Raw genomic sequence first — 21900 nt, 5'->3', positions numbered from 1 at the left:
CTGCAGACAGTGTAAAATACTTTTCATTTGTGCCAATGCCTTACTTTCCATAAACTGTGAGTAAAGATTCGCCTCTGAAGTTTGATAAAACTCGACTTATTTTTTTTGTATTTGTTGCTACCTAGCATCCGAAGGTAGTTTTTAGGACACTTAGAAGCTTATGCTTATAGAGCAGTGTCCTGGTCCTTCCTCTCGATGTGACCACACCTCGTGATTCCTACGCCTGGAATTACAGAGAGCTGGCGACTCTCCTCACTCTCGATGAAGGTTTGGTCATGCCAGAGACTCGAGCCATGGACCCTTGGGTCTGTAGTCAGCGCCTCTAACAACTGAGCCATCCTCGCACCTTACTGAGCGCAATCCATTCGTGGAACTTGGAAAGCCTCTTCTGTTATATTTTGTTACAGTTTTGAAACTGTTATTAGTAGCATGATCGTAATAGGAATTATAAAGTCACTGGCTTAACTAGCAAATCCTATTACGATTAAACAAACACCCAAGCAACAATCAAGGACGTTGTCCCGTTGCTTTTGCTTAAAGAGGTTTTTTACAGTCAGTCTCGTTTTCATTATAGAAATGGCGCTTTCTTAATTGGTCACGTCAGCAGATCTTTAATGCGAAACATTTTCGAATATTGACAGAAGTTGACAATGAATCGTTGCTGGCATCGCCGTCCGTTTACTGTAAGATCTGAGCGGAAAAGAATGCAATCCTAGCTGATTTTTCAGTTTACATCTGAAGATGACAATAGTTTTTGATTGGTACTGGTGAGTCCTATTTCTTAATCATTTTATTTTTAGTTTTAATTGTTTTAGTGAGAATATGCTGGCCGACAGCGTTACCAGGTACCATGTAGATTGCCAAATCCATCTCCGGGCTTCTATTGCTTAAAAAAATCAATTTGTAAAGGTACGAAAATTCCTGCTCATAATCTATTCGCCTTCATAATAGTCAAAAGAGACGTATGTAGCAATTTGTCATTCTGAATGTGAATGTTTTATGAAATTGGCCCTTGATGTCTCTCGTGTCATGAAATTATCAAAACAAGCTAAGAGCAAGTGTTAAGAATTTCCGTTTCTGTGGAATAAATTCAAAAGCAATTAAAGATTTGATTGAAATTAAGAAAATTTATCTCAATCTTTAATCCAATCAGACTTTGAATAAGCATTTTAATTTGTAAATCCATATTGAGAAAGAGTAGGATACAAAAATAGTGATATGAAACAGACGATCGTGGATCCAAACAGCCGGTCACATTTCAACCACTTTAGCGAGATAGATTGAAAAAAAAGCAACTATGTAGCTTACAACATTGACTACAAATATATTCCTGGTCTACAGATCCGCGTTTTTTTGTAATCTACTTATATTCGTCTTTAAGTACCGGATAACCTCACTCAATTGAAAGAAAATTGGTCTAGACATTAATCTTATCAAATACTGGTCATATGAGGTCCAGCTTCATAGCTAAACTTGATTTTAAATTCCCCATAAGATTAAATGAGTTTTGTATGAAAATTGCTGATCAAATTTAAAATTGGTCAGCAAATCTCATACTTAACCACGTATTTCTTGTAGTTAATAATATAGTAATTGTATTAAATGAATAGAGTGTAAATCTTTAATAAGGCCCTGTTTATGTACCCTCGTTAGAACAAAATAATGTTCAGCTAGCCTAGCTTCGCTGAAATTTTACTCGGTAGAAGCTTTGCAAAAATCATTGATAACAACGGCTATACGTAAAAATGCACTCACCATAAATCAGGCATTTTTCTCTTGAGTTAAATTTTCTTTATTTTATACCTTTTTTATCAACAAATCATTTTTGTTCTGAAACATCAATAAATCTACGACGGAGGGGTTTCAAAAAGCTGTCATATATTAGGAAGACGGCTCATAGAAAAACCAACGTTACCCTTCTTATGTATAATGTGTGCATGATACACGTACTTACAAGGGGCTACAATAATGATTCTGTCTTTCTATATAATATAAACCTTTTGATAAATATATTCACCTAAAATACAATAATTTACATTTGTTTGATAGAATCAAGTTTACTTGCGTTCATCCAATGCGTATTCTATATGAAATAAATTACAACACAAATTAAATAAATTAAAAAAGGCAATTAGCAGAATTGTCTGCAGACCATGTCAATTCTATAATCGTTTTTGGAGCTTACACAGCCATCTTTGGTCAAAATATCTGGATTTTGGGTTTATCTCAACTATTGTTCGTTTCTACTCTTGTGATCTCCTCTGAAGCTTTTTTGTTTCCAAGAAAAGCATGTTTTAATTGTAGATGTCTTCTTGAAGGAAAAAAATGCAAAGGCCTCTTTGTAGGAAACAAGCACTGCTTGGCTCGATGGGAAGAGGGGCTTTAATTTTACCACCCGTTTATGATAAAACCTTCACGATTTTGCAGTTTTGAAGAAAAACATGGTTCATGGGAACTTCTGCTTCCTCGACCCCTCAATTTCTCAATGTATTGGTTTTAAGTTATGCAAAGCCTTTCAAAGTATAGTAATCTTTGTGTAGGGCCCTTAAGGACTTCTAACAGTTAAAACAACAATACAAAAACGACCTTTTAATTCTTAATAAGGTAGTGAATCTTGCCATGGTTTTGTTTCTTTTGGAGGAAATGATTACAGTTTCCGGATGATGTTAATGGCACATGCATGACATGGGTTGAAATGTGATGCACTGCCATGCACTGCTTGACAAATCCTGGACTTGACCTCAAAAAAGTGCATAAGATGTTTCTTTGTTGGTAACCCAGGGAACGGACTAGCACTGAGTAATTATCTACGATCTACTTTCCAATCCATTGTTATTATCAATATATCATATTACTACCATATTTACTTTACAATCCATCACTTGAAGTTAAAAACACATCAGAAAGCGCTAAGTCTTTAACAGAATCTTCAACAACCCAGCACACCTCATATGTAAGGTAATGAGTTACTTATATCTCTATTTTTATGAGCTACAGGTACCATTCAGGCTACATTTGCTTGTCTTTTCAATTAAGGCTTAAAACCAACAGTGAAGCTCTATTAAAACAAGACGAGTATCGGTATCAAGTCTTCATGCAGTGTTAAGAAGACCATTTCTGATCACTGCTGATCCAATAACCGTTTGATATCCAATTTGAGCGATGTGCGCTTTGAAACAGGGAATGTTCTCAGAGAGGGAAATTAGCAGTTGTTAATTCGTGGGCGAGTTTCTTTTTTCTATAAGTCCAAACCTGCTGTCTTTTTGTAAGTTTAGAATGGTGCTTTGTAGGCTTAATGAGCTGCTGAGAAATAAAGCCCTTATATTACGGAGATTATTCTAAAGAGCGGTTTTAAATTCGCATTTACAGCTTAGAGACAAGACAAGTACCTTGGTAGTATTAGATCGGTAATCCTGCACACATATCCGACGAATAGCGCTCGTGTCAGTTGAAATTTCTGGCTGCAGTTTCCATTGTCAAATAAGCATTAACTATTTAGGAAGTATATACAATCAAGGATGATCGCAAGGAAATTATCAGTCGGTGATTATACGATACATTGTTTATTCAATCTGTTCTTGATTGCCCCTTCTGTGCTCAAAGGAAATCTCCCAGTAATACTGAATCCTATCGTCTTCTGAAACCTGGATGCTAATCGGTAGCTTGAGATACTTGAGCATTCTCTTGTTCTTCAATCCACAAGTACTGTGAATTTCTAGTTTGCACCGACTATAGATTTAATTCATGACATCAGATGATCCTGGATGTTATAACACCAGCAACGTATCTTCCATCGCTCAGAATTCGAGTTGGTGACGTCAGAGCTGACACTAGTGCCAGATTCGTTGAGTTATCTATCTGCACGGCCTATGTGAAAACCTCATCGTCGCCTTCATTGCAGTTTATGTAAACATCTTCAGTTTTAATTGGGGTTGAAGGTGCGAGCTCTTGAATTGAAAACCTCACGCTTCTCTTAGGCCTAAAATTCTTTTTCGAATAGTTTTCATCGCTACTTTCTTCGCTACCGTAGCTCGAAAGGCTTTTTCTTGAATCACAAGATGATGAAGAATCAGTTATAAATCCCGCATCTGCATCAACGCTCTCTCTGTCACTTTGTGATAATCTGCTACTATTACTTCTTGCCTGTCGTATTTTATTTAAGTTTTTTGGATGCAAATGGAACTGTAAATAATTCGAGTCACTTTTACTGTCACTTAAAAGTGATGTTTGTTCACCATTTCTCATATGTTCCTCTTTTGAATTCCGTATGTGAATTAAACCAATAATTTCACCCGGATCATCAGCCTCGAACTGATCACCCTCGGATCTCGGCCTCGAGCCCATAACAAACTGTCTCTTGCTCTTAAGTATGCCTTTAGGTTTTGCATAGCTGGACGTGCTTCCACTGTCGCTCTCATCTCCCACCTCGAGGTATCGTGATGTTTCAAACGAGCTGACAGAGCCCTCAGATTCAGAGACCATTGGTTTTCTGAAAGGGCTTGGCACTTTAATAATCTCGATTTTGTTCACATCTGAAGACGATTGGTATTGCCTACTGTCACTGGACGGTGACAAGCTGCCGTTGCTTGGTGGCTTCACCGAGTAAGTGCTACCACACTCTGGGTCTTGCTTCAATTCAATTGTCAACTTTTTGTTAGACCTGAATAGTCGCTGGCGTATAACAGCAAAGATCAAAAGTATGGTGAGCAGAGTCAAGCTCGATATCAAAGCTATCATAATATAAGTTTGTTTATTGCTCAAGGAATTTTCTGGCTCTTCTGCAGGTCTGTCTATCAGCAAACTCCTGCTAGTGCTCTTGATGAGACCTCCAAGCCTGGTCTTGCTGATAACAACAGACAGTGCACTAATTGTGCTTGCGTTTAGTGAAATGTTACGACGCGATGCTTCATTTGTTTTCGCCTGGAAAGATATACGATCTGTTGCTGTCGTCGGCGAAGCAAAAGTCCTGGTTTTTGTAGCCGATGTTGGTTTTGTACTTCTTATTGTACTAGATGTTTTACCAATAAGCAAGAGTTTTCGGGTAGTATGATCTTTAGTGTGTGTCTGAGTTTGCGTTGTAGTTGCTGAAACAATCGAAGGTGACGAGCTACTTGCTAAAGCAGAAGCAAGTGTGCTTTTTGGTTTCTTGGTAGTTTTTGCCTCCTCGCCGTAACATTCAAGTGAACCTAGCCTGAACATAGCTGAAGGATTAGTGTACTTTTTGCTGAACTGAACTCTTGAAACAGGAAGGTCCTCTTTGTCAAGTAAATATCCACCATCAGATCTCCATTCCGTATCCATGCTATCGCAGTTGCATTTTAATTTGTGATCAGCGCAGTTCCCTGCAACGCCACAAGCACAGTTGTAGCCATCCTTTGTGCCACCACCCCAGTAATTCTGTATTTTACCCTCTTTGGAATACCATCTTGCACCGTATCTGTTTGCTATGGCATTTTCTTTGTCATTCGAAAACATCAACGTTGATGACGAGCAAGAAAACTCTATGTATTGTCGACAATTCCCACTAGATGAAATGATTTCATCAATCTCTCTCCTTCTTATACTGTACTTTATTTCGTGATAATAATAGTCTGTGTCGGAACTTCCGGTCTCGTAAATTGCCCTGAGCTGTGTCCCTTGTCTAGGTCGTACCACCGTGACTGGTCCTTTAGGGTCATCCATCTTGCAGAAGACAGTGAAGAGCTTTTTGCCCGGCATGATCACGTACAGCCCGTTCTGGTGCTTTCCGCTCCTGAAGTACTCTTCACAGGATCTCTTGTACTTTTTGCTACGCGTTGAACAAGTTGGACCATCATATCCAGTTTCTGAGCAATTGCAATGCGATCCATTATGAGTCTGCATGCACCTTGCTCCATTTTGACACGGATTTCGATAACAATAATCTTTCATTTGAGAAATTCCGATGCTAACGCCGCTAAGTTTTGAAGCGTTTAAGTACGTAAACTTTTGATTATTCAAAGTAATGTTCCACATCCAGCCGTGAAAAGCTCTCGTGACACGTGCTTGTTTTCCAAACACCAATGATTTGCCGAGATTTGAGTTAGTGTTCCTTTTCAAAACGTTGACCCTGGAGACTGACCCAACTGTTAGTGAAGCGAGGTCTTTCTTGATGTGTAACTTGATTTCATGCCATGATCCAAAATCTATATCTTCTTTCGGTCGTATTGAGATAACAGTTGAGCCCTGTACTCGTAGCTTAACCACGTTTTTTTCAAAATAGAGTGTAAATCCCATTATATTTTCAGAAGCATGTTTAACAGTCGGCTGATTAGAGATCTCGTTTGTGATCAAAACACCGTCCTGGTAATAGGTTCTGAACAATAATCCTATATCCACGGAGGCAGCTAAAGGATTTGTCCAATCCACATATGAGTCTTTCTTATGAAAGTTTATGATGTCAAAATTCTTGCTGCCCTGGCAGTGCCACACTAGCTGTCTGTTTTGCTTGTGCAGGCTCTGAAGAATATCCATCTCGTTCAAGACGACGTAATTCAAACAGCCCGCGTAGTTTCTCTTTGATGCCACTGGCAGAAGCGTTTGCTGTTCTGGCAGTCCACCGATGACAACTTTTTCATCAAAGTTGTACCTGAATTTGGTCTTTGCGATGAATGGCTCTCCTATGTCCACTTTGGCGTATGTTGTGTCTTGGAGAATCTTTAAGTTCACTTGATGCCATTGGTTGTCACAGAGATTGTCTTCTAACAGGATATCTTCATAGCTTGATGCAGTGAAGTTCTGCTTAGTTCCCAGAACGATTCTAGATAACACAAACAAAAAAATGATTATATCATCTGAATTCGTAGATATCTTCTAATTCAAAACTCGCAAAAGTGATGATTTAGGCATTCCTTAGATGGGTGCAGTTAATGAATTTTTTGCTGACTTTCAAGAATTTTGCAAATACAGAAATGTTTCCTCAATGACCATAGAAAGTCCATGTTTAATTGAAATAATTCCTCACACGTCTACCGTGTTGAACAAAATTTTTAAGGAAAGATTTCGGAAAACATTAAACAAGCAGTATGACTATACTGAAAATAGCAATAGTTTTCTGTTAGCTAGCTGTTACCCAGAGATTTGCTCAGATATTTTAAGCGTGCGATTGTATTCTGGAAACCTTTAGTCGAAATTTTCTTGGTTTTGATGAGTTCGTAATGACAAATTATCAACAGAAATTTATCTATTGAACCTATCTTACTACCATCAATAGCAATATCATCTTCATTAGTTTTCCAAAATTGATTGACTATCAGGAATTGTCATTAAAAATTATCCACCATATATGGCAATAGCAGACATTACTTGCCAAAGATTCATTTGATGAAGCTACCAATGTTTAGACTATCGATAATTATTTTCTGTACACATTTTACTCTCCATCTGCTGCTTTTGTTAAAACCTTGTGATTCTACTGACAATAAAAAGTAATCAAATCCATAGGAATACACATCTTTTATGCATCTTTCCAAGAATGGTTTATCATCAACTTTTGAACACAGTAAAGACATGACTTTGATAATTAGTGTTTCTTTGTAGTAATTAAATAAGATTGGGTTACGCAGAGAGCAAAGTCAATTGATTTGGCAAATTACTTTACCATTCAGAGTAGATGAGAAAGCTAAATGTATATTTGAAAGAAAATATTGATTTTTTTGAACTATGGATTTTATTTGCTCCTAATCAAAACATGACTCTTATCTATAATCAATTCATCACTACAATCAGCGCGAGTCATAGTGTTACTTACGAAAAATTTTTAACATTTTGATGCAAAAATCAAGAGAAGTGTCACTTGACATTTAAAATTCAATGATTTAAATAATAGCAACCTTATTAGTGAAAATAGCCAAAAAGATAATACTAAAAATCAATTGTGGAAACAATTCAGTCATTTTAGAAACTTAAGCACACCTTCTGGACTTCATGAAGGCAAGGACTTTGCCAAAGTTTTGTCATACCATGGTGTGGTGCAAGATTGAAATCTATATAGCAAGCCTGGCATTTGATAATGTTGATTATCATATGTAAACATTTCTGTTCCTGTTGTAGCTAAAATACCTTGGCTTAAGCATTCATGTTTTGCTAGAATTCTCCAAATCACGCTTATGCTGCATCTGGTGATGAACTCTTCTACTCACTTTACTATTCGTTCAGTGCTAAAGCCTTTGTACTCAATGGAATTGCTATACACTCGCTGGCCACCGCTGTCATTGATACATAGTATTATTTGGTTAAGTTCAGTTTGTCTCGTGTTTCAGCTGGGTTTACAAGATTAGCGTTTTTTAATAAGCTATTCTTTGATTAATCCGCATACTTGGTCTCAGTTACACAAAGAATTGGGGGTGAAATTATCCTTTCTATTCCCGCTTCCTCTCATATCCTTCGCAGATGGTTATGGTTTGACCCGTAGAAATAGAGCGTACAGGTGTTCTCCCATGTGCATGTTTTTGCTTAATGGGAGGATTTTTGAAACACAGTTGTCACCTTCTACGTATGAAGCTACTTTGCAATAGATGCAGGTTTTATGGATGTTGCGTTGGATAATGAAAGTATTTCAAAGTATAGGCTTTGCCAGCTTATGCTATGTCTATATTTTCATGTTTCGCTTATTTGTATGAATTTGGAAAACTCAAGCTAGCAGGCCTAATTTGTCTATGATACGTAAGGATGTCTGTTAGTGCCGAAATCTAGACATCAATTTGATAAACAAGGAAGAGTATTACGTATGAAGTACGGTTGTTGCTTACGATGCGGTCACGGAAATCCTTACAATAGCTGAAACGTTTCATTGAAAAATAGGCAGCGGTGTCTTAGCGTGCAAGATACGTCACACTGTCTAGTTATAATCAAAGTCTAGAAATGTTTGTGGCGATTGCAAAATAGCATTATAAGTAATACAATATAATACTCCGTGCATTCAATTAACAAAGCTTTACGTTTGATAATAAAGTCACAGGATCTAAATTTCTCAGATTCTCTGCTAATGTTTAATTTAGGGTTAAGTACAAATAAGAGTTTAATTCATTTGACATTTGATTTAAATTGTTGTTCTGAAGATAACAGTCACAAGACAATAAAGTTCTCCAGTAGACTACAATCTAGGACGATAATGGTTTCGACTTTTGAACAAACGTTGATGCTTTCATTCTCTTTTCAAAAGTAAGTCCCCCCTCCCCTGATTTAATGTTGAATACATGTTTTGAAGCATAGAAATACTTTTTTACATTGATTTGGAGGGAAAGGGAAATTCGAATTTAGTGGGGCAACGTCTCTTTATCCAAACAAACAATTTTGTCCAGGGTTTTGGCCTCCTGGAGCGTCCATGTGATTTTATATTCGCCTAATAGCTCTATCACTTGCTTTTTGACATCAAATCTTATTTCTAAATTTACAAATTGGTTTTTTATTATTGGGATTTTTTTTAAATTTATTGGCTGCCAAAAGGTTTTTAATGTAACTATTTACATTGAAACATTTGGGCAGCCAATAAACCCCTCGCTGCTTAATGCTGTATGCACAACCAAATATAATTATAGGAATAAATGTAAAAATAACAGGTTTATAAAAAAATAGTGATTGTCTGAAGATTCGTTATTTTCTGGCTTTTTCAATTATATCTTTCCAAAGTTTCTGATCAATATCTTTAACGCTGCACTAAATTAACCTTTTAACGAGCCATGTTGGGAGATAAAGCATAAAGGAAGTGCGAAGGATAGGTGCATGTATTTCGTACTTCTATGTGAAAGCATTATACGAGATTTAAACCCTGGTTGCCACACACGCCGATTCATGCTTTAATTGCAGATAAAAATCCTTTATTCAACTTATTTTCAAACCATAGAGGTGTTGTATGTCCAGGTTTACTAGATATTTTATTTTCGATATTTTATGGTTGGGTCACTTAATTGGATTTCAATAAAGAAAAGGAATTTATCTAGGCGTGCAAAGTGGGTACATGTTATTTTAGGAATCATCTGATTGGCCAACCAGCTTAGCCTTAAATACCAGCTTGTTACGTCATATAGTATGCAATTGTATTTCGTCCATATCAACTCGTGTCAAAAAAGTTGTTTTGCAATTTCTAATCGCAATAGTCAAGTCATGATTTTTGCACTGGCAAAAACTAGACTCGTGCGTTTAAAGGCATTGATGCAAAAAGTGTTAGGAAATTTTTAAAACATGAGTATTTGTAAAGGAATAGAGAATTATTGAGAAACATAGATTAATCAGAGGCAGACGTTTTGTGAATTGGGCGTGTACATTTCTGATTGTTCGCAATAGAAAGACCTTCTCTGGCATGGCTTCTATAGATTTGAATACGATAAGTCATTCAGCCACCCATTGCTCAACCTGTTTAGTGGGTAACACTGTGTTGATCCTCATTTCACTGTCTTTACAACTCAAGAATATGTAGTTTAGAATTGTTTTGGTAACAAAAAATCGCCAATGAAATGATATATTTGAGTGATTTTCAATATCCTGTTAAACAGGAACATGTAAAGCAGTTGCAGTAACTGTTCTAGATAATAGAAGCGAAATAATCAATTGTTACTGACGATTTTTTCATAAATCAAATAATTTTGTAATCGAAATACTATCTGAATAGACTTCCTTTGGATTGTGTACACCTTTTTATTTAAAAGGATAAGAAATAGCAAGATCTTCAATTCATTCAAAATGCTATCACATGAAGGCTTGCCGAAAGACGGGTTTCAAAGGCTCAATGCTAGCATGATTTGAATTTGTAAGGAATACCCGCGTGAGATTTTTTCTTGTTTTCCAGTGAAATTTAAGGAAAAGGTCATGAGAGTAAACTGCTACTTTTATTTGCAACTGAAATTCAATTTCGCTAAATAAGGTAAACATAAACAATACCATCAAAGCCATATTTTTCAGTTGTAAACGTTGATAGGAAAGAGGTCAATCGAAAAACAACAATTTGTTTTGTTCTTGCGTACGGTGCTGCCGAACGAACGAGCATGTCAAATAAATGAATGTCTAAAAAAGACTAAAGGAATCAATTTCACAGGAATCTGACTAGCGTGAACCATTTTTTTTACCCCAGCCACTTGTTGTGCTGTTGAAATAGATTGTAAAAGTTCGTGAAGATGAATACAGTGTTTCTTTATTTAACTTTTAAAAATGCTCTTTACATATTTGTACTAGTCTACTAGTAGACTTTTCATTTAATAAGGATTATAAAGTCATAGATGCAGTGCCATTTTTGAAATATTTATAGACAGAATCTATTTAAGGTAACAAGCGCAAACTTCTTAACATAAAGCATTTCCTGCAGTTGCCATTGACTTGATATAAAAATATCAGGCCCTTACAAATGCGGTTACAACTTCAATATAAATTAATTCATTCACATCAGCTTTATTGAATCATTCTTGGTTATGGGTAACGAGAACTATGAAACAAGATGACAGTAACAACCCCTTGTAAAATTAGAGCGAGACCCAAATGTTTTACCTCCTCTAATTTACAATCTGACAGATTGAGAACTGGATTCTACATGCAATGGTTTTCCCCTTCGATTATTTATTCACAAGAACAAATTTTATATGAGTGCTATAGAGCAAAGAAGATCGCCTATGAAATGCACGGCCAGCTCGTGGGAAAGGAGACTATAGGGGATGTTGTATCGATTCCCGTCTTGATTTTTTTATCAAACAGCAAATAAGTACGAAAGCATTTTATGAAATTCTAGATTGGTATCTCTCCTTAAACGTCCTCTCAAATAGTAATTAGCACTTGGTTCTAGTTATCTTTTCGTTGGCTGTCTTGAAATTGATTTGAACCTGACCATAAGATTAGTTGTTTATGATTACGGTTTTTGGGTACTTTTTAAGCCTTACTGTGGATGAGATGAGATGAAAACTTCTCCTAAAAAACATATCTAGCTCCAAGTTTCTTTTGAAAATATGTACTGCAGTATGGTTTTACGGTATGCGTGACAATACATTTATCGAAAAACTGAAAATCAATTACTCTCATCACTCATCTAGAATGCGTCACGAATAATGTTCGTATGATCTATGCATAATTTTGAGAATCCATATGCAAAAACGTTTAACAAGCTTTCTTTACAGCAGATCCAAACAAATCATTTATCATTAAATTTTTTATGGTCATAAACTTCATCATCTTTGAACATACATTAAACGTAGCTAAATTTCTTTGTCACTGGTGTGCTTTAACGCAATTTCTATTCATACATAAAAGCATGCTGTCGTTATTATTGTATTAATATTTTATATCTTAATCATCATTTCATTATGATAGTTTATTGACATGCTTAAACATTTATATTTACCCTGTCTCGTTCATCTTTCTAAGTGAAAGCATCTCACAAAAGAGAAAACAGATGTCTCCTGTAACATGTGACAACTATTCTGTTCACTAATTTCTGTCAATTTTCATCAGCCAAAACTATACGTGATTGAATAAACTCTTTTTTTAAGGCTGCAAAGCTCTTTCTAGAAACGCTTATATCGATAAATGATGTAATAGATAGCTTGAGCGAGCTTCTTTCTTAACGTTTCGTAATGCTCACCGAACTACTTTATCTTGAACTATGGACGTGCTCAACTTAGGGTATCTGCAAATTTCAACATACTGATTTTTAAAAGGCGGTGACCAAATAACCTTAAAATTAAAAGGTAATCGCTAGGCGTGTTTACGAGATATTTTTGAATATTCTATGAAATATTGCAGATTTTCTCTTGTGAACCCAAGCTTATGTGTATAGTTTCAAGACCCCTCCTCACTAATCCCTTTACGTAGGCACAGTTTTCCTGCCTCTTCCTGTGAATATAGCATGCAAAGACTGCTGCAGCTCGCTCTGATATATTGATATGAAACATTATGGTAATTTTAGTTATGATTTCTCGTGCTTAAAGCTATAAATCCGTTAATAGGTGGACAACTGATAGTTAATCCTCTTAGCTCTCGCACATGGCACGTGCAATCACTTGTAGGTTGTGTATATTCGCATTCAACGCCTTTATGGCATGTTTGCCTCGGGATTTTAACGTTAGTATTCTTGGACGCAAACATTGACTCGCATCATAGCGGATTCGCAAACCCGAGAGTTTATGCGTATCGTTGAGAATATCCATGGAGACTAGAGTGCATTCAATGGCCTTTTGGTTATCTAAATGTTGCTAAAAGCATGTTTAGGAAAGCATAATGGTGTCAACTCCCATCTATCTACTATATTTTTTTATTAGAAAATAATCCTAAACATTTATAAACACATTGCTAGCTTTGGGACCCTTGTTTCATTATCACGGGCCGTTGCATTCTATTTCTTTCGGTTCGGTTATATATTCTGTTGATCAGTTTCTCAGTATGGCGAACAGTAATGTTTGGCCACATTGAATTAACTTTGTCAAACGGGCAAATCTTTTTATTAAGGTTAAAGTCATTGCCTCTTTGATATCGCAGCTTTCTATGCCATTTTTAAAGTCATTCCAATTAAACTGACCACAAAATGTTTCTCCTTTTAAAACCATATATCCTTTCCCATTTTAAATGAATTTCAGCGTCTGTTGCTTAATCTCTTTTTTCTTCTACCTTATATTATAACACCCTTTATATATAATATACTTTGTTTGAAAAATCGTTGACCTCAAACCATTCAATTACTTGAAAATTACCGGATATTGTGCAATAAACAATAATTGCAATTTCATACCTCAGTTTTCCTCGAATCATTTCGATCAGCAAGTTGTCCCCACTTTTGCCAAAAGCCCACAAAAGTACTCCTGAAGGATGAATGGTTTTAAAAAGCAAAGTGAATGTGAAATCCTTGTTTCCTTTTATTTGACTTCCAGCCAGTTCTAATTGCAGTTTCTGATTTCCATCTAGTTTCAGTTCAAAGTCCTCTTCTCCCTTCACCGTTGACAAGGCAATTATGATGCCGAATATCCACAAGAGCAGCATTTTGTATCCAATTTTATGTTTGCTGTATTTCACACGTAGACAAGCATCATCATTTCTATCCAACGAGAAATCGTCGACTGAATTCATCACAGCATCCTGTTTTTGTTGCCATTCTAGACGAAGGCTTGAGAAAAACATGCATTCAATTTGAGCCTGCTTCATTTAAAAGACACCAGTCCGCATTCGAATTTCATAAATTTCTCAAATTGTATATTTCTCAGTTGGCAATACAATAGGCGAAACGGTTCAGCAATATTCTAAGAGCGTCTAACCAAAGCGCGTACAGTTTCGTAGTTGCTGTTTTTGTACCTTCCATGCAAGTGCTCAGCAAATGTACCGTCCAGCTTAACTATTGTTTCTCTGTCCGGGCTCTCGATGTATAAATTATTCACAGGCAATTTTATATCGGTCGCTGGCAAGCCAGATGTTAAGTAAATCACTGAGTGTCACTATGTCTTGTTCGCGCAACAAATGGGATTACAGCTAGAAGCGATTGGTTTACGCCATGTATTACTACTTTCTATTCAAAACAATTCCTTTGATGACTCGTATAAAGGACGTTTACTATTAAGTAACTTGCAGTCGAAACAAAGCAGTTAAGTTGTAGTTTGCCTTGCAATTACACCAGTTACACCTCTTCGTAGGGCAGAGCCTTGCACCTGCAGTAGCTACTTAACTTCGATATCACATTACATAGTGTCATCGTTCGTTCTCCTCTTAATGATTCACAGTTTAGCAGCTCAATATTCTCAATGCAAATTAGGAGAATGATCGGCCATCGCTTTTGTATATCGAGAGATCTGAATAATCTCAACAATTCTTCTGTCAATAAAGAATTTAAAAGTGTATCTTTAGGTATCAAAACAATTTTTGCGATGAAGATGTTTTTAGCATGAACAAGTAGTTCTGTTATTAAACCAGACAATATGCGAACTTATCTTTGACTCCTTTCATCGATCGATATTGTTCCATTAACATGATTAAATCAATTTTTACTTCAGTGGTCGAGTATTCACACTGTATCCATTTATAATTTTCATCAATTCACTCCTGTTGCGACTGCATCAATCTTAGCACCAATCTTCGGTTTGACCTTAATGTCTTAAAGAATATCAATCCAGGTTCACTCTACTTAATAAGTAGCATGCTAGGACCACCCAGATTTTTTGCAATCATTCGGTGACTAGTTTAACCAACATCCCACTTTTGCAGCGAATGATACAGTTGACTCGGTCGATCAATTCTCCCGAATTACGCTGGATGGCAAGCAAGCGTCACTTATTTGGTTTTTATGTCATTCTTTGGCTGATATTAGATGTACCTATCGCAACATTTGCTAGAAACACGCTGAGTTCAAGGTGCGTTTATTTACTCAGTTTAATCACAGCAAGTTTCCGTATGCAGTTGGTAACATATTTTCATTAACAATGCCCAGAAGAATAGCACTTTTTGCTTTGCATTTCTCTTGATCTATTGCAATTTCACTATTGCCTGTACAACAGCTAGCTTTTTCCGTCCATTGAATAACTAAGTTTTCTGTCTCTCTGTTAGACTTTACATTTGCGTTTTTTTAAGTTTATTCAAAAAAGAAACAAAAGCCCACATCTTCCGTTTAGCATTGATCTGCTGATGCAATGATTTGTAAATATTTTCCTTTCTAACCAACTTTTAGATTTATGTCTCCGCTTCGCACAATGCCTTGTTTACTTTAATGATGTTTGCTAGGGTATTCTAGCAGTTTCCATTATATGTACAGATGATTAGCACTACCGCACGAAATCAGGCATAGCTTGCAACATAACCATAAATTCAAGATTCTTTATATAGTGGTGTAAGAGAAGATAATTGAAGTTTACGCACTTGTCAGGTACAATAAACTTCTGTAATAGTAGTACAAAATGTTACTTGAAAAGCTGTGACAGTAAGCAGAGCTAGAATAAATAGTTTTGCGCATTTAGTTTACGTGACAGCAAAACGGTAGTGTGACTTAAAGCGGCATAACTTTAAGAGGACAGGGTCTTCAGGAGCAAGTTAGGTAGTGGTTAAATCTTCAGCTAGATGCTATACCCGTTTAATCCTCCATGGGTGGAATGTTTTGATGGACCCGTCTCACGCACCAGTCTCTGAAGTTCTTGTCCCAGCTAGACCCCTCTCAGCCTTTCTGCTTAGACTTCAAGAGTGCCAAAAGAGAGGTTCTACTCTTAATTCAGAGATTATGTTCCCTGCAGGTCTACCCAAAGCTCTGTGAAGTACGACCAACTTGGGGTATAAAATAGAACAGTGCATTGATTGCTTTGTACAGTGTACAGTGCGGCAATAGGCTTTTTTTGCAGAAAATGAAATAGCAACCAAATTTTGAGGCAGGCATTTTAGCAAGCATTTGTTCAAATAGTTTGACTGAGAACCTTAGTTGGCATGCACTTTTTAAACACAAATAACCGCAGATATACCGAATGATTGTTATATCATGCAAGGTGAAAGCCAAAATAAGGTAAATTTTGCCCTTTTCAAGGGCAGGGTACGTTAGTCCCCACACATTTCTGATCTCCGATCTTCATCTTTGTTAACTTGCATTGTGTTGAGGCTGCCAATTTCAAATACATTTGATAACTTTATTCTAAATTTATTTTTCAAGCTACATCAGTGTTTTGATTTCAAATCCAGACATTACAAAACATTTGTTTTCATACCATATTAGACTAAGAATGAAAGACAAAACCTTTTTTCTTTTCAGGGGCTATGATAAGATTGAAGCTCCTAGACTAAAATTTCCCACTATAGAATGTTGAGTAGCAGTGTACTTAATGTACAGCTGATGGGCGGTATATAAGTTCTTCTCCAGTTTCTTAGATTTGCCTATTATCCTGTCCATAACTCTACCTTGTATCCCAATGCAAGTGATAAATGAACTTGTTTGATGCCTGTGAATCCTAAAGAATTTCGTGTAGTTTTAAACAGAGTAATTGATATATGAATAATTCTCGAAAAGCTGCAAGTGCCTTCATTCTCAACTTGGATTATCAAGCCTAATTTTCGGATTAGACAATAATTAGGTTCAGAAGCAGACTGTGATCAAATATTCTTCTGCAACATAAACAATGTAATGTATATGATATATAGATTAGCATGCATATACTCGTATTAAGAGATGAATCCCACAACATCTTTATGGTGTGAGCGCGAGTAATGGCCCCTCTTACTGCGCCTTCAGTCTTGAAAGCTCTATTCTGTGGTGTGGCGGCACTCAGAACATGGATAGTAAAATTTCTTAAAGGTTTTACAAAAATCAGTCTTTGATATACCGCAGCCAAGTTTTGAGATGGTTTGCGAAGAGGTTTGAAAAAGAAGAAAATTACAACCAGATAAATTGTTTTGTCTTTTATATGAAATTAAATTAAATTTATGTATATAAAACGATAATTCAATGCTGTAATCTGCCTTCAGAGCTCAAAAGCTAGCATTTTAAAACTCTAAACTCTAACAGAAATTCAGAATTGTTTAGAATTCCCTTTCAAAGGCCTTGTGTATCAATGAGCTTGGTTTGTAGTGAGGTAGAGACGATTTTATGCAATAGTATGTGTTGAAAAAAACGTGTCACAAAAAGTCTTTGTTCCCTATGGATGTTAACACGACATAGCAAAGAAGAATGACGCTGTTTTGAAGATATTTCACTACGCTCATAGAAATACACCCATTTGTATTTAGTCTGCAACTGTCTTGCCCATTAGCTAAAGCCCCTCATTAATACTTGATAGCCGATTGCGCGATAAATATCAATAATGACCTCAAAAAGAGAATTAGTGAAAAATTAAATTCATGTTTTCGTCCTAACCTCAAACGGATTTTTCTTTGAAAAGCCCCTTCATTGTTTCCAAGGGAACAGCTGGTCTTGCTGATCACAATGTGTAGCCCTGCACTACTTTAGTTTGACCGCACGCGCCGTTTCATTTGATGTCTTAAGATGGTCACGTGCCAATACATAATACACGAGCTTCATGCCCACTTTGAGCATAATCTGTTCAGAATTTTGAAAAGAGTCGTATTTAATTGGTTTAATCGTCGACATAGAGTAAACCATGTCTAAATTGATAAAAATACATGGCAGATAAGACAGATATCTTCTGCTAGGGCTCTTATTCTAGATAGCTTAGCCGTTAAACCATTTTTCATTGGATAAATCTTAATCGTTTGGGATCAGGAATGCCTTATCTTCTTTTTGCAGCTATTTCTTTAGCAGATGCTTCAGAAAGATTTTTCACATTTCACAACTGAATTTACAACCATGCTTGTTTTGAACTGAAGTTCCCTTATGATAATCGTCTTTAATTTAAGTGATTAACATGATTTTCCATAGCTCAGAGATTCAAATCATTTCCACAAAGTTAACTTCGTTTAAATCATTTTCTGCAGCCATATGGATTTAACAATGAAAGGAGACAGTCTATCATACTTTGCATCTTCTTGCTTTGACTTATCTAGCAACCACTCCTTAAACCAGCTAATTTTTGCTGCTTCTAGCTAATCTAATTTGTTTCTCGTGGTCTTCAAGTTTTTATCAATATATGTTATATTTCAGCTGGGCCTGATAAATGTGCTTTCTTATACTGCAACTACTCACACATATCAAGCTATTCTCTTTGAAGAAATATTCTGAAATATAATGTTAGAGCTATACCAAGCTATATATAGATATAAAACGTTGGTTGCTCAGTGCTTGTAATTAGATAGGATTACATTTTACCTTGATGTCATGAATATGCTGAAAAAAGGGTGAAATGAGAGCTGTAGAAACAGTTATCAAAATAGAATATTTCTAATCTTTGTTTAGCCGTTGTAATTTCCATTAATACAGATGTTGTGTAATTTTGTCAATTATTAGCTTGATTTAGCAATGATAATCAATGAAGTTGTGCGTGTTGTACGTCGAAAGTTAACAAGGTCTGATACAATAAAATAACGACTTTGTACAAGAAATGAATATTCAGTACGATGTTTTGAGCGTAACTCTTCATCAGGTGATGCTCAAAACATCGTACTAAATATTCACTTCTTGTAGAATGTCGTTATTCTATTTTATCAAAATTTGTTCATTTTGCAATGCCTGAATTAATTATTATAATCGAGTAAATGAAACTATTTAACTACCAAGAAAAAGATTTCCAAAAAATTAATTTTTGCATCGAAGAGCACTTTTGACTCTGTAATCATCGCATTGGTCGTAAGACGTTCAATCTGCGCATTGTTGCCTAATAAATTTTAAAGTTTGAACAAATATATAATCAATCATGCTAAAAAGCAAAAGATCAAATATGCTCGAAGCTTATTGTTTGTCGTAAGCAGGTGCTTCCATTTGCTTCGCGTCCACATTGCATTGTTTAAGCGTCACGTCAAAGCACGCGACACAAGTGAGATAAAGAATAATTTAGAGATGATGGCAATGACAAGATCGCAAATTTACTAGAAATTATACGCGTATCAAACAAAGGATGCTTTTGTTTTATCATTGATTAGAAAATCGGTTGCAGGTGGTGATTTTTTAGGTGACTGAAATGAAAAACTACCTCTTCTTCTTAGAAATTCCGTAAACTATAGTGCAGCTGCTCAACTATCGCGATTTGCACCTGCAACTTTGCCGTCAGTCGCAAACGAAATTCCCCTACTCTACCTAGCATAACTTGTTTCAGTGAAGTTGTAATGCAATAGAAGAATTTTCACGAAAGAACAAGGCTTAGAAGATAGATATTTTGGAGCCAAAAGCGTACTTCCTACATCTAGAATCTGATCAAAGAAACTTTGAGATTGAAGGTGGCATCTTCCAAGTCTGGAAGTGTCCCCTGGCTTGGTGCATCCCAAGTGAAACCTGATTCATCCCTTTTCAATTTGAAGATGGCAAGAAGTAGCAGTAACATAGCACACTTCAAGTTATATTAGTATACTATATTTATATTAAGTACTCATAGTAATATCAGTATAATATAATATGGATACATAGCGTAAGTGAAGTTACATCAGTATAGCATGGTTCCATAGCATAGTTATATTAATATCAGTATAGTATATGGTTTGTTTCTGCTATTTCATGCAAATTTCAAATTTCAAATCAATGCCGAAAGCTTTTTTGGTAAAAAACTGGCCTGGAGGTATGCATTTCTGTGTGACTTAGGAGAAATCTGCGTAAGGAATTAAATTATTTTCGGGAAAGAGAAGCGTCAAGAGAGAATTTATAAAGAAGATCTCAAAAAGAGTTAGTTTCAGCTCAACAAGGGGTATGGAGCCGTAAAAGACATTTCTTACTCTGAAAATCACACTATTTTATACAGAATTCAGAAAACCAGACGCTTATTTTGATGAATAAAAAGGGAATTTGCTTACGTTTTCAATACTTTAATGTTTCTTATTCATTTGTTATTGGCCATTCAGTTGCGGTTTCAATCATAACAAAGGGGTATTGAGACTTCTGTGCATCTGTCTCTTTGGCTTTCTTTTTTCTTTTTCCCCACTGATACTGAAAAGATTTTTCTTTGGTATTGAAACAACTAGTCATTAGCTTCAATGTAATATAAATTTACAAATTTGTATAAACTTAACTTGTCTATGGAATGGAGCACATTGTTAAAGCAGAATAAATGTCCTCGTGGAACATTGTGACACTGATAAATAAAGTTATTAAACCAGTCTTAAGCAGTAAGCAATTACCAAAAGAATGCATTGTTCGCTCAATTTTTTGTTAATGAAGCTAACAATTCTTATAGTGTATTTTTCGAAGACACTTGTCCTTTTATAGCCATAGAAAATTCTCTAATGATTACAACAATAACTGAAACTGTCATCTGTCGTTTTCATAAAAGCAATGTTCAATGTCTCCAACATGCTTTTATCATCCATATGTCGCTAATAGTTTCATTATTCTGTAACCAAAATCAAAAAAATTAGCTGCTATAAACGCACGTTGTCGTGCAAGGCTCCTGTTTGGAAGATGAAATGTTCTAATAAAATGTACATAATAATATTGTACACGTTATTATCATAAATAAAGATAATAACATACACGACTTTCGTTGTAATTTGCTACAAAATCGCTAATACTAGATATTGCAGTTAATGAAGATGCAAGCAAAAGAATAGCTCAGAATGAAGAATATTAATGAATTTGGAACAGATCAGGCATGTATTAAGAAGGCTTCAAATAGACCTACACAGATGGAATTGTGCTGGTTATTATTGCTATTTCTATGCTTGCTGACTTTCATGTTAAATGTTTCTAAGAGGTTATAGCTTTCAATGCTGTATTTGAAATGAAGAAAGTTTAAGGAGAATGAAAATGAAGAAAGGGAAGGTATGTAATGAATGTTTCCCTCTGACACGTAGAGGTGGATTTAGCAGAAGATGTGAGATTCATGGCACCCCTAATACGCAGTTTTCCAAGCATCATATTCATTAATATACACTCCCAAGCATATATTTTCATTATAATGGAATTTGGTAACATGCACACTTCTTTGGTGGAACCCAACCCCTTATTTTATCCACCACTGCTGTCATCTACTTGATACTCGCTAGGCAACTCTTTAAACTCTAACAATATCTAACAAATATTTCATCTTTCCTTAATTAGCAGTGTGACAAGATAACAGCCTTACATATTTGAAAATTTTTGAGTTGCATCAATGTACCTACACTACTGCTTTCTATTGCTATAGCTTAACTGTTAGGTGAAATTTAAAAATTAAAATATTGTCTTAAAAGATAAAAAGATTAAAAGATCAGCTTTCAGCTACTGGGACTGATCCTGATGTATTTTTAATGATATTTTTTCATTTTATTTTATTTTAAAATACTTCATAATACATTTTACAGAAATAATTACAATGTCATCAAATAACTAAATACATGTTTTGCCTACTGCAACTAACAACATTGTAATATTGG

General features: G+C 35.7%; 1 protein-coding gene across 1 annotated transcript; it reads right to left on the bottom strand.

Annotated features, from left to right (window-relative positions):
* Positions 1-2955: 2955 nt before the first annotated feature.
* On the bottom strand, positions 2956-15212 carry LOC148960352 (contactin-associated protein-like 4). Its single transcript, XM_089113531.1, has 2 exons — positions 13724-15212; positions 2956-6778 (listed from the first exon to the last, which is right to left on the bottom strand). The coding sequence occupies exons 1-2, from the start codon at positions 14131-14133 to the stop codon at positions 3868-3870; spliced, it is 3321 nt and encodes a 1106-aa protein (XP_088969657.1). The 5' UTR covers positions 14134-15212; the 3' UTR covers positions 2956-3867.
* Positions 15213-21900: the final 6688 nt, after the last annotated feature.

Source organism: Rhopilema esculentum, chromosome 4 (genome assembly GCF_057945365.1).
Source record: "Rhopilema esculentum isolate cy_ngs chromosome 4, ASM5794536v1, whole genome shotgun sequence".
NCBI classification, from domain to species: domain Eukaryota; kingdom Metazoa; phylum Cnidaria; class Scyphozoa; order Rhizostomeae; family Rhizostomatidae; genus Rhopilema; species Rhopilema esculentum.
Note: the sequence above shows the minus strand (reverse complement) of the source record. Positions and strands in the feature narration are given on the sequence as shown.